At 28.2% G+C, this 14,388-nt stretch overlaps 2 protein-coding genes across 2 annotated transcripts; both read right to left on the bottom strand.

The window, feature by feature from the left end:
• On the bottom strand, positions 1,484 to 3,431 carry LOC109345884 (60S ribosomal protein L19-3-like). Its single transcript, XM_019585138.1, has 5 exons — positions 3,266 to 3,431; positions 2,875 to 2,997; positions 2,035 to 2,348; positions 1,838 to 1,902; positions 1,484 to 1,750 (listed from the first exon to the last, which is right to left on the bottom strand). Exons 1-5 carry the CDS (start codon positions 3,375 to 3,377, stop codon positions 1,726 to 1,728), a joined length of 639 nt encoding a protein of 212 aa, XP_019440683.1. The 5' UTR covers positions 3,378 to 3,431; the 3' UTR covers positions 1,484 to 1,725.
• Positions 5,041 to 5,982, bottom strand: LOC109345883. Its single transcript, XM_019585137.1, has one exon. It carries the CDS (start codon positions 5,859 to 5,861, stop codon positions 5,136 to 5,138), a length of 726 nt encoding a protein of 241 aa, XP_019440682.1. The 5' UTR covers positions 5,862 to 5,982; the 3' UTR covers positions 5,041 to 5,135.

Raw genomic sequence — 14,388 nt, 5'->3', positions numbered from 1 at the left:
ACATCAATATTGGTTTGTTAGCTACAAGGATAATTTAAATAGACAATAAATAACATATGAAATACAATATGACTTGATATAAGATTTTAAAAAAAATAAATAAGTTGTGGAAACAAACCAAGTCATTTATAATCAATTTGGTTTCTACAAGGAAATTCAACATTAACCATATTAAACTTTGTCATTCTATTCTCGGTAAATAAAAGTGCTACGGGCAATTGTGTGGCGGGACAAGAACCTGGGGAAATTATAACTACATTCATTCATCTATGTTGTAAAGTTGCATTACTTAAATGTTTCCAAAATGATTGAAGATTTTTTTTGGGGTCCAACATTCAAGAAGCAATTTGAAATAATGGACGATGCTTAAATTATATACTAAGGGGAAAAAATATAAGATCATGTTGAATTAAAAAAAAAAGACCAAACTAATAAATCATGAAAAAGGAAAAATAAAAGTTAAAGGTACACATACAAACCCGAGTTTCCTTCCCCATAATACTTTATTTTCAAATAAAAATCACCTAAAACAAACAAATAATTGTTGCATTTGTCTTCATTTGTCTCCCTATTATTTTAATAATGTCATGCAATCTAGATCTCCTTAAATATCTCCTTCATACACCTCTCACCACATCTTCATTTCTTCATTCACAAGTTTCAACATTTCCCACCACCAACAATAATATAATAATAAAATGAAAAAATAATAGAGAACATAAGTTATACATCCACAACACACATTAATAATGTGACTATATTACATGGTTATTTCAATCGGAGTTCAAGAATGGAAATACTTATGCATGGATGGATTACTTGCATGTAATATGTCCACAGTGGAGGCCTGGCTAGATATAAATTATTTGTCATGGATGGTGATAACACCTGTAGGACATCTTGCGTTAGAATATCCGATATGAATCTCACTTTTTTATTACAAGCATATACATAAAATACATTAGAAAAAAGACATCATATGATATCCTTATTATTTTGGTTCTATCAAAGGTATCCCCTTACATTTTTTGGGTAAGGAACTAATCTCTTTCAAAGTTCGTAGATGCCCCTCCAAACAAGTATCGCTCACCGGATATGATGTCCTTATTTTGATATACAAGAAACATTATCCTAATTTTACTTCATGAGCATAGCTATTGTTCTATGGAAATGAGACTCTCCCAATGGCAACTCTATCAGTATGCATCAGTTGTCCATGTTCCACTATCCCAAGTTTGACTCTGGAGACACATATTCAGTCTCTAAACAGAAATTGAAGAGTAGAAATTTAATGTAACTGCATCTAACACCTACTTATAACATTTCACTTCAAGCCTTTATCATCTACACACAAACACAACACATCAACTTAGCCTAGAAATACAGTATACCTACCATGTCTATACTGAGTGATAGAAGAATATTTATTTTATTCTGAATTATTTTTCCAGTAAGCAAATTAGCTCTATTGGGGTGAAGAGAATTTTACCAGTATTGACATGACTAAAAATGATAACACAGTATTTATGCATCAATATTCAAATTCATACCAAAAACAGTAAAACACCACTAGAATCAAAAGGGAATATTATAAATTCATTACTTTTGAAATAAAATGAAAAGTCTAAACAAATAAAGAGAGTTGCCAAAATTACTTCAAAACAGTAAACTTAGGATGTTGCCGCACTAGAGATTCTTCATTCAGCTAATTCCTTAATGTGCTATTCACTTCTTGGATTTCTTTGTAGCTCTGCATAGAAAATATTCATTTAGACAACAGCACGGAAATGGTTTTGAAACCTTGCAAATAAACACAAGCACAAATAAAAATACTCACTGCGCAGGCTGTGATGCTGTAACTGGTGGAGCACTAGCTGCGGCTGCTGGCTTTTCACCAGGACCCTAAACATTTCACAAAGAAAGGGAAATGGTCAAATAATCCACTACTAATACTAGTTAATGCATTAAATCCTCAAGTGCAATTGTTGGGATAATACAGTTTTAAATAGATTCCAATAACTCTAAGGAACTCACTTGTGCCAACCGCTCCTCCCTTCGGGCATGCTTCCTTTCTCTGCTGGCCTTGTTCTTGGCACGTTTGGCCTCAAACTGATCGGACAAGGTCTTCTCTCTGGCCTTTTCAGCCTTGGACTTGTGAATGCTCTCCATCAGAACTCTCTTGTTCTTGAAAACATTACCCTTAACCTTCATGTACATGTCATGGTACATATGCTTGTCAATCTTCTTAGATTCTCGGTACTTGCGAAGCAAGCGTCTCAGCACACGCAATCTCCTCATCCAAAGGATTTTGGTGGGTAGCCTTGCTTCCCTTGTACCCTTACGTTTACCTAGGAATTATTCAAGAAAGCACTGTTAGTAGCCATCTCTTTGGTTCCACAATTAGCGCTTGGTTGTTATCGTCTAGTTCTACTTATAACATAGTATAAACACAGTACAAAATCATGTTCTGTCCCACATATTAAGAGGCATCTACCAAATTCTACCTAAGTATCAATAAACCATATCCACTAAACTATTTTACAATCCTATTATACTAATCTACCCATATGACAGGCAATAACTTAGCAATTTTCACTATGAATCAACAAATGATAAATGACTCTACGAACTTAATTTAATTTCCAAATAGGTATTAGCTTACAAAGTGCCAAGGATTAGCTCCCGGATTTTAAATTGCCACAACGACATTATATCAAATTGACATGGATGTTTTAAATTACAATTCATAACCGAATTGGCAGCTGCAGTTTTGCATATTCGAGAATCACGAGCCCTCAACTGTTCTAAACACAACATAACCACAACCGTAATTTAAAACACCGAAGCCAATTAAATCCAGGAAAAACTAAATACCATATCCAGAGTGACGTCCTTTCCTCTTGGCCTCCTTTATTCTACGGGCACGAGATCGAGAATGAATCTTAGTAGGTTTCCTGATAATAAACCCATCTTTCACCAGCTTCCTTATGTTTTGGCCTGCAAATCAAAATACATCAACTTCACTAGTCCTCGCAGATACACAACAAAAAAGTTTCTCTTAAAAATGTGATTTTTTTTTGTTAATTTGCACCACTCCTTCCATCAATAACATAAAATATTTAAGACCCACATATAAACTAAAAGGATAATCCATAACCACAATATAAAAATATCATATTTGCATATTCAAATTATTATGGGTCCTTAAAAAACCAAAAGAACATAACAAAAAAACAAAAGGGTAGAAGAAAATTTGAGTGCATACGAGAATTGGCCATGGAGATTTCATTTCCTTCATTTGGGTCAAGCCAAACTTTGCCTCTTCCACATTTGAGCACGCTTGCGGCGAGGCGCTTCTGAAGTTTCAGTGACACCATTTTTTGTTACCTTACCTGTTGAAGAAGAAGAAGAAGAAGGTGCGGCTATATAAACCTATTAGGGTTTTCAATTAGTTTAGTTTTTTTATGTGTGATGGACCATTTTTTAATTGTGTTTAGCCCAATGGCCCAACAATGTTGTACTTCTTGTCTTGTCTTTGAATTTATCTTATATTAGTTCAATTAATTTTCTCAAACAAAAACAAAAATATATATTTTATTTTCTTTCTTTTTAAGTGTTTCATGCTTTATATCAAGTGTGCTTCCTTTTATTCAAGTTATTGTCTCAATAGTTCCTTTTGTAAAATGTGAGTTGAATTGAAATCCATTCAATAATCTAGTAAACTTGTTGGGGTTTGTCATATTTTTAGTTTTGCTTTGGTGGATACTTTTTTAATCAAACCAAATATTTTTATTATTTTATATAAGATAAAGGGTAAAGGAAAGGTCATGGTTATTATTATTATTATTATTATTATTATTATTATTATTATTATTATTATTATTATTATTATTATTATTATTATTATTATTATTATTATTATTATTATTATTATTATTATTATTATTATTATTATTATTATTATTATTATTATTATTATTATTATTATTATTATTATTATTATTATTATTATTATTATTATTATTATTATTATTATTATTATTATTATTTTAGTTTGATTAATATTGAATTATGTCATTTATCGGATAATATTGAATTATTTTAATTATTTCATCATTTTCATTGTATTAGTATTTTGTCAAGTCTCTTCATATGATTTGTTTTGGTTTGAGTTATGCAATTGTATATATAAATTGTATCTAAAATTTTAAAGTCTCAGCGTTAGTTTGTTAGCATAGTTTAAATAGATAATTGATGCCTTACAAAAAATGTGAGACTTAAAAAACATGAAAACCATAGAACTAAACCAAATAATTTATAATCAATTTAGTTCCTACATAAAAATTCAACATTAATCAAATTGAATCATATCCTTCTATTTAGTTCAATTCTTGAATTGTACCAAAAATTAAGCTGAAACAAAATGGTACATGCAATCCATTTAACCTTGCTAATTGAGTGGGCGGGATAAGAAATTGGGGAAATTATAAGTACATTCATTCATTTAAGTTGCATTACTTAAATGTTCCCAAAATAAATATGAAACTTCATTGAAGATTTTTTTCTGGGTCCAACATTCAAGAAGCATTTTGATTTTTGAGTTAAAAAATGATGCTTATAATGTATATACAAAGGAAAGAATACAAGATCACAATCATGTTGAATACCCAGAAAAATATCAAACTAATTAATCATGAAAAAAGGGAAGAAAAAAAGGTTAAAGGTACACAAACAAACCCATGACGTTTCCTTCCCCCATAATACTTTATTTTCAAATAAAAATCACCTAAAATAAACAAATAATTGTCTTATTTTCCTTCATGTGTCTCCCTAATATTATAATAATGTCAAACAATCTAGTTATCCTTAAATATATCCTTCAAACCCCTCTCCCTCACCATATCTTCATTTCTCTATTCACATGTTCTTCATTTCAGAAGCATAGTGTTGAGTCCATTTGCCATCCAATTTTTCCCATCAACAACAATAATAATATAATAATAAAATGAAATTAAAATAATAGAGAAGATAAACATAAGGTTTACATAATAGAAACATTATAGGATATGAATTCATTCATGCACGAGGTAATTTAGATGTGAACGAATCACTTTAATTATGAATGTGTCCAAGGATTAAAATCCTAATGACCTATGGCTTCGTTCCTTGTAATGACGATCTTCAACGTCAAAGAGTTGCAACCTTATTTGCTTATAGAATTGAGCAATGAACTCGTCAGCCTTAGCATCAATCATGTGATCGCCATCATTATCACCATCACCATAACCATTTTCTTTGCACTCCTCCTCTGCAATCTCTTCTTGATTCTCATTGTCTTCGTCATTTTGTACGAACTCATTCAAGCCTATTGCTGAAGCATACCGATTATGCTTCTCATTATCATCATCACCCGAGACGAGTTCATTCAGGCCTACCGCTGAAGCATATCGACTACTAGGTGGAGAAGGTGAATAGGGTGAATCGGGTTCCTCCACCGAAACATTTGAGGTAGGGGTTACTGCTTGGTCACCCTCATCCTCATTAGAGGGCGTGGGCGATGACAAAGTAGTCTGAATGAGTTGAACGTTAGATTTTGGATGACGTGGAGATTGATTGCTTTGAAGGTGCAATGGTCTCATGGACCCCACAAGTTTCCTCCACACACTCTTGGATTCATCGTCTATCATAAGCACTTTCGACTTTTTATGTCCTCTCATCATGAAGAGTGCTGCCCTAATAGCATGCATTGGACTATGCTTCCTCTTTCTATGTAGAATGGGCTTTGGTTCATCTTGATTATGAGGAGGGTTTGTGGTGGCATTTGGAATGTTGATTATAGCATCATGAAGGTTTAGTTCCATAAATTAATTAATGAATTGAAGAAAGAATGAGATTGAAGAGGAGGGTGGTATGAAAGGTAGCAAAAAGAACCCCCTGCAACAAGCAGGGAGAATATGGATAGGAGAGTGTTGTATAACATTGATAGAAGAAAAGTTTATATGAGAAAGAAATTGCAAAGCCAACTCAACAATCCATTTTTTGTGAGGTCTAGATCTCTTGGTTTTTGAATCTTATATTTAGAGAAATTGTTTTAGTAATTGCCAAGGATTTGGTATTGGAATAATGGTGTTGGTAAATTGGTATATTTTATTTAAATGACTAAAATAGCTTTCCTTAGTTAAGGTTGAGACTAGATGAATACTCAAGAATTTAATGGAATAAAGGACAATAGAAGGAAAAATGAAACAAAATAGAATGAAATTGTAAGGGGAAAGCAATAGTGGCAACATGGTAATTAGAAATCTTGAAAAGTGAATAGAAAGTAAGAGAAAATGAATATGCTTTGTCCACACATGGACATGATCATTTGATGGCTACAAATCATTTTGATTGCATTGTGTTGCTCTTATTTGAATTGGTCTTCTCTAGGTTCTTGACTAAAAATGGGAATATATATGTTAAGAGTCTAAAATAGACATAACTACATTTATGTGTTGAGAGACTAAAAGTACCTACAATTTTTTTTGTATTTCTTCTTGGATGGAAATTGTTTACATACAACACATAAACAACAATAAGATCTTAAGGTTAAATGTTTTCTTTTACAATTATGGGAGTTTAGTTAAGTTTATAATTGTTGTATTTGTGGATAAGATTGAAAGAATTAAAAGTATGTTTGAAGTGTTTAAACATATTTTCAACTTTTTTAGAATTTAGAATAAGTGTTATTAATTGGACTAGTTATCAAATTGACTATAATACTAGAATGATGGTATTAACGTTTCAATTAGCAAGACACTAATTAAACCTGATATACACATATATTATACCGATAGCAATGCTAAAAAACTAACGAATAATGCGATAAATATTTTTATTACACTATTTGTTTAAACAAAATTTGTGATTTAATGGTAGGCTAAGTTTTAGAATTATAAACAAATATGATGGTTGTGTTTTTATAATTCAAATAACATTTTGATAAAAGTAAGTCATTTCACAACAATTTTGTAGTTTTAAATGAAAACCAGTAAATATAATTGATACATTTCGATTGATTTTACCTCTATGATTATATGAATGATATAATTATGATATATTATAATGATATGATGATCGATTCATCAGTTTTCGATTGAACCAACTAATATAATTCAGTTTTAATAACATAATTGGAATTCTTCCTAATTAATAGGAGAGCATAACTATTAAATAACTTTCATAGATAATTAATTGAATACATTGAAAGATCAAATTTTCAAAGTCTTGGAGTTATCCATCTATTTTTGAAAACTATAAAATACAATATAGAAAGTTCAAAATAGTATTTTAAGGTTATTATAAGTATTAGCGTGTTGACAGGCATTACCGTGCCTATCAACCCGCTTTCCGAACGTTTGTAACGTATATCGTGTATAATAATAGTCTGACTAAAATATTAAAAGCTTGTAGAGAATATATGTATGTGAACATAATTTTTCGGAATTAGTAAAAACATAAAAAGTATAAAAAAATATCTGAGTTTTTATAAGAAATTAAAAATATGTGTACTAACCAATTTAATTTCTATAATTAATTTTTTAATAGTAATTATTGTTAGATTTTATACAATAATCACATATATTTCATTACTTTTGATTGAATGAAGATGTTAAGTATGTTCCAGTTAAAATCACAAATATTCATTCCTACAAATATTTTCATACTATTTTTAGTCATACTTAAAAAAAGAATCACATTTTATAATAAGAATCACAGGTCCTCCATAAAAATGATCATAATTTCTCAACTATAGAATACTATCTCTCATCTTTTTTCTCCAACAAAACCCTAGAGTTTGGAAAGACCCACTAAAGTTCATACCATAATATAAGAATAAAATATAATAAAACAATTAAAGTAAGCAATCCTGCCAATCATAAGAAAACTAACTTTTATACTGTTGAGATTGCAAGGGAACTATGATTATAGTAAAGATTGCAAAAAAATAAAATAAAAACATCACTCTTTAACTTTTTACAATAAACTTTCTTCTAACTCAAACCTGAACATAATAAGCCAAATGCTCATTAAAAATAAAAGTTCAAAATCTGTATTCTAAATACATATTTTCCATCAAGTCTAAACTCTATAAAACTGTTATGAATAAGAAAAAATATAAACCTTCATCATGATTTTTATTATTATGTAAAAAAACAAAAAAATAGAGGCAAATTCACATCAGATTGGAGAATACATACACATATTATACTATTATTAAATTTAGGAATGAAAACTTAACAAACAAATATTATTGATGAAATTAATTTTTATCCAAATTAAATATTTGCAATGTTTTATTGAGTGAAATAATTGTATGACCATTCAATAACTTTATTTTTTTTATGTCATTAATCGTATCAAATACATACAAAGAATCATGAACAATAAAAATATGAAGAACGATCAATGCAGCAACATCATTTAGTCTCTAGCGTGTTATAGTCCCTACGGTGGCACCACTTAAAAATAAAGAGTATAATTATATATATTTTAAACAGTTATACCTTTTTTTAATAATTAAATTGTCTATAATGCACAAATATATATAAAACATCATGAACAATAAAAACATCATGAACGATCAATGCAGCAGCATCATTCAGTCCCTACTGTGGCACCACTTAAAAATAAATAATATAATTATATGTATTTTAAACAATTATACCTTTTTTAATAGAGACATGGTGAAAAAATTTTAGCTAATAGATTTTTAAAGCATCAATTTTTTATTAGAAATAATAAGGAAACATTTTTGAAATTATAAAATGATTTTAAATCAATAAGGTGTCAAATATGCAAAATTGTATACGAAATAAATGAATAACATCATTCGGTGAAAAACTAACCAAACTAAAGTTAGATAAAAGTTGTGCTTCATCTGAAAATGATGCACCCCATGGCAATGCCGGTTTAAGTAGCAAAATCTGCACAAATATAGAGTTTGAATAAACAAGACAATTACAACAAAAATTGTTGTAATTTATTGGTTATTAACATATTTTATAGTGGTTATGGAAGAGAGAAAAATATAAGAACTAAAAGGGAGAGATGGGAAATACCTGAAAGTTGGAAGAAATTATTAGCTCTAATGAAACAAATTCCAAGGCAAAATGAGTAGTAATGATAATAGTAGCATGTTCTTGCATAATGTATTCAATGACATATATGAAAGATGCATCTAAACTATTTTTTTTGCTTCAGATTTGCTTTAGATAATGTTCTTATTGGAAGGTAGAACATTATATAGAACATGACACAACATCTTGAATATTGCCATGATATAGAACATGACGGTTTTTTAACCTTTGAAAACCTTTTTCACTAACTTCCTATGTAACTTCCCTCCTTATAAGATGCAGATTTGTAACTTCTTAGCATTGTTGTTCAGACTATTGAAGTGCATAAAATAAAATGTATATTGACACTGCTATATAAAACGTGGCATTAAAAATTATTGATGTAAAAGTTATGATTCTCAAGTTTATTAGGAGATTTTACATTTCTATTTAACCTTATTCAACTTGCCATGATTCACTTCATCTTTTCAAGTTCACATCCATAAGTATAAAGATTTATTCACGTAAAAATTATATGTATAAAAATTTATTCAGTATAAACATTTATTTATCATATAAAAATTATTCACGTAAAAAAATATAATAATATAGATTATATAAAAATATTCAGGTAAAAATTATATGTATATTTGAAAATTAGAGTAAAAATTGTTCAGGTATATTATACTATAATATGGTGCTGATTATTTGTGATTAATACATGGAACATGCATTGGGTTATAATATTATATATGGTTTTTTGGTAAAAAAATATAAAATTGTGAGGGCAAAATAGAGAACCAGAAATTATACCATGAGGAGGTGGTTATAATGAATTTTGGCTTTATTAAGTAGTATAGATGACCCACATTAATTTTGTATGATCTCTTCATAAAGTAGCATTTCTCCCATTTACTGTATAAATGAAACATATGAGAAAAATATAACAAGCAAGCAAAAAGAGTAAAACTTAGTGAGCAAGTTGATATACATTGTAATGTCATAGTGTGATAATATTAGATTATTCTTGGTAAAAGACTATAGTGGATATTCGTGGGTCCTTGTGTACTTAGTGAAACTGTAATACCTAAAAATTCAGAAAATAATAAAAATAATTGTGAACAATTTATACAATTGTATGTCTTTTTTCTATAATATTATGTTATTTTTAGGCCATCAAAAGGAGGAAATAATTAAAAATTAAAAAAACATAATTTCAACACAATTTAAATTTTCAATTAAACATAAATTTTTTTAATTCAAAGAAACATAAAAGAAACAAATATTGCTTCAACGTTATGATAATATTTATTTAGTAGGAATGACTAATCAACATAACATCACATCATATCATATTAATGCTTAATAACATAACATTATAATAGAAAATTTGTTCAACAAGAATTATTTAATCAATATAACATTAAATCACAATTATAAATTAACAACATAATATTATTGTTTAACAAAATTATATATAACATTTATGAATCAACAAAATATTACAATTATAAATAAACAACATAATATTATAATATACTGCTCTATATATAGATTTAAGGATTGCGAATCCAAGTAGCTGCAACCTAGATACCTCATTAAAAATTGTGTTACTAATTTAATATCCATGGTAAAATATTGTACTCCCTTCATTTATATTTATCTTTTCCATGTGAATATTTTTTATTTATATTTACCTCTCATTTAGATGCATTAATGTGTATTTTTTATATTTACTGTTATGTACTATTTTTTTTATTTATATAAGCAGTGAAAAAAATAAGTGACCTATTGAAAAACAGAACAAAAATAATGAAAATATACACATCAGTTATATTTGTTAACAAATGTATTTTTGTTTTATAACGAGATAAACAATCACGACCCATAAAATACTCCAGTAAAAACCTTTAATGCACCAGTAATGCTTCCAGCCTGGACCAAGCAGGAAGCATTTGTTTCTATAAGAAAAATATTAGTCATTTCACACTCCTATTTACAAGATAGTAGATCTAACTTATAAGTCTTTAATCATATAATCAAAAATTAAAAATTATATCAATATAAAATGATATATGTGCAAATAAATATACTTGTCTAGTAATTTAAGATTATATTAGACCCTTATATATATATTAAAAGATAAAAAAATTCATTCTTAAAAATAACATTTGTTGAAAAAGTTTAGTATATGTCATGAACAAAACTGTTGGTCATACAAAAAATATGAAATTATAGAAATTATCAAAGCAATATCAATTTTACAATGTAAAAATATTACACAGGGTACAAAAATAAAACTGTAGAGAAAAAAATTATTCACTCTCATAATAAGAATTTTATATTTGTTAGTTCATTATTACTATTCATTTTTTATTATTATTGATTTTCATAAAAAAATAATATAAATAAATGCTAAAAAATTAAATATATATAAATTTTTAAATTGACAATACTAATAGATATTACACTCAAAAATCAATTAATACATACGATTGCGTAATCAAATGCATAAATAGAAAATTGTTCACGTTGACAATTTAATATTAGAGGGCGATCTTAAATAAATAATAAACGAACTGATATCAATGCAAATTATTATTCAGTAGTGTTCAAAGAGTCAATACGCGGTCAAGGAAGTAAAATTCTTATATTTTATTGTATGGAAGGTGCCAAAATTAAATTAATTACAAACTGACTACTTCTATTTTTATTTCAAAAATAAATATTTTTAATTATGTGACACATTTCTCTCTAAAAGTCATTCTAGTTGTTAAAAATGGAAAACACAAAGTGAATTTAAACGTGTCTCTTGAGTATTATGAGTAATTTTAATGCCAGTTTAAGAATTCTAACAATGTGAGTCAATCAAGAATAGTGATTATGTCCAAAGTGATTTTAAACACAAAGTTCTTTTTATAATAAGTAAAAAATGTATTAAAGAAATAATACGTGTCAATCCAATATAAAGAAAAAATAGTCAAGAGCGATTATGCTACATAATTGCTCAATACACGAAAGTGCAAAAATACAAGAGGAGTTTGGACAAGCTTTTTAAATACTTATATTAATATTTATTTTCAAAATGTCTTAGGACAAATAAAACTCGTGTCACCTTTGTTAAATTTTAATTATTTTGTTGACCAAAGAAAAAACCAAAGACAAATTAAATGAAGGTCCAAATAATAAGTAAACAAATCATATTAGTCCCAATCTAACTATATTGATTTTGGCAGTGTCCACAACGAGTCAAGAGTTCACACTTGACTAAAAATAAATAATAATCAAATCCAACGCGTCCTATATTTCCAACAATACAGCACATATATATATATATATATATATATATATATATATAAAAGTAACACAAACTATATTCAGTTCTTAACTTCTTATTTCTAAGCATCACCAACATAAACAGTTCAAAAACCTTTTCTCCAAAAAAAAGCCTTTCATAATTTCCAAACATTACTCACTTCCATCAACTAACTCAATCTTACAAGACATTTATTTGCATCATATTTATAAGTTATACAAGTTTATCATTGGAGTTTATGATACAACCTAACGAGTTCAATTATATTTGGTAGCCGAGTCTGACAACCTTATTTATAACCATGAAGAACAAAGAGGTTGTTCATGAAGCATGGACTCACCTAAGGATTGAATCGCAATGGGTTCGTAAAGTTGGTGTGTTGAAGCATCATGTGGTGCAAAAGTTGAAGTATTTAGGTCATCCAACAACACCAAGCATGATCCATAACTATGAGCACGAACTATCTTTTGATAAGACCCCTAGGTATTGTTCATCCTACTTCTGCTTCAATATTTCATCTATAAACCCAAAAGCTAATTTTGATCAAGATTTTGAATATGATAATGGGAGAAAGAGTTCTCTATTTGGAATAGTGCATGAAGATGAAGATTATTGTTATGGTTATGAAGAAGAAGAGATTGATAAGAGAGCAGAAGAGTTCATTGCTAAATTCTATCAGCAAATGAAATTTCAGAGGGAGAATCTACAGTGCAATGAAATACACAACAGAGATTAATTAACATGCTTTATCAATTCTTCAATAGGACAGTTTGCATTTTAATATGTTAGAACAATGAATGTTGATCATGCAATGAAATAAGGTTGCATGATGCAAATTCATTATTCTTATTTCCGGTAATAATTGAGTATTATGATCGAGTAGCTCTATTATAAATTGTAGTTTAAGTTTCATTATCAAGGTTACACTATTAACTTTTTAATATCAAATAACCTTCATTTTTATATTATCATATTGATTGTTAGGATCTACTATAACTTCACCATAATTTATTATAATTTGTTTCACATGAATATTCTCTTTAGAAAAAGACAATCGTTGTGGTACTTTTTTAATAAGTCAAGACAAGAAATTTCCAATATTTCTAGTAGGATTCGAAGTGTGAGTATTATGCGACTAAAACAAGTTTTATTTATAAAAAAAAAGGATAAGTTGAAGAATATAGAAGGGGCAAGATGCATACAATGACATTTTAAAGTTTTAAGTCAAAATTTATTATCAAACTAACTTATTTAGTTTTTTGTTTAACACATTTATTAGACCTCTACCCTCTTATTCTTGAGAAGTGGTATGAGAACTAACTAATCACTCAATTAGATGAATATTGTAGAAGATGATTGTTTATGGATAATGTGAGGGGTCTTTTAGTGATTGATGAAAGTCTTCATAGCAATATGGAGACGGGGTAATAGTGGGTTGAGCTCTTGTTGACCGTGTTATAAAACTTAAAATTCCCATAATTGATATTTAATAACTTCAATTCAACATCGCTTATGTGTTGAATATTGTTAAATGTAAGGTAAAAGAAAATTAATAGTGCTTATTAAAGTAAGTATTGTTAAATGTATTATCTTTAACCGCGCTTATTGAAGCAAACATTGTTAAAAGTCATACTTCATATATTTAACCACACTTCTTCAATAAGCGCTGTTAAATGTGTTATCTTTAACCGTGCTTATTGAAAAAACATTGTTAAAGGTGTTATCTTTAACAATGCTTATTGAAGAAAGTGCTATTAAAAGTCATTCTTCATATATTTAACAACATTTCTTCAATAAGCATTGTTAAAGGTGTTATCTTTAACAACACTTATTGAAGAAAACATTGTTAAAGGTTTTCATATATTTAACATCACTTCTTCAATAAGCGTTGTTAAATGCTTGTTTTAGTGAGCGAAATTTTTTCCAAATTCAAAAACAAAATCTTACACAATAATACACATATCACTTAGTTTA

The sequence above is a fragment of the Lupinus angustifolius genome, chromosome LG04, assembly GCF_001865875.1.
Source record: "Lupinus angustifolius cultivar Tanjil chromosome LG04, LupAngTanjil_v1.0, whole genome shotgun sequence".
Lineage (NCBI taxonomy): Eukaryota > Viridiplantae > Streptophyta > Magnoliopsida > Fabales > Fabaceae > Lupinus > Lupinus angustifolius.
This window is presented reverse-complemented; position numbering and strand designations above follow the sequence as displayed.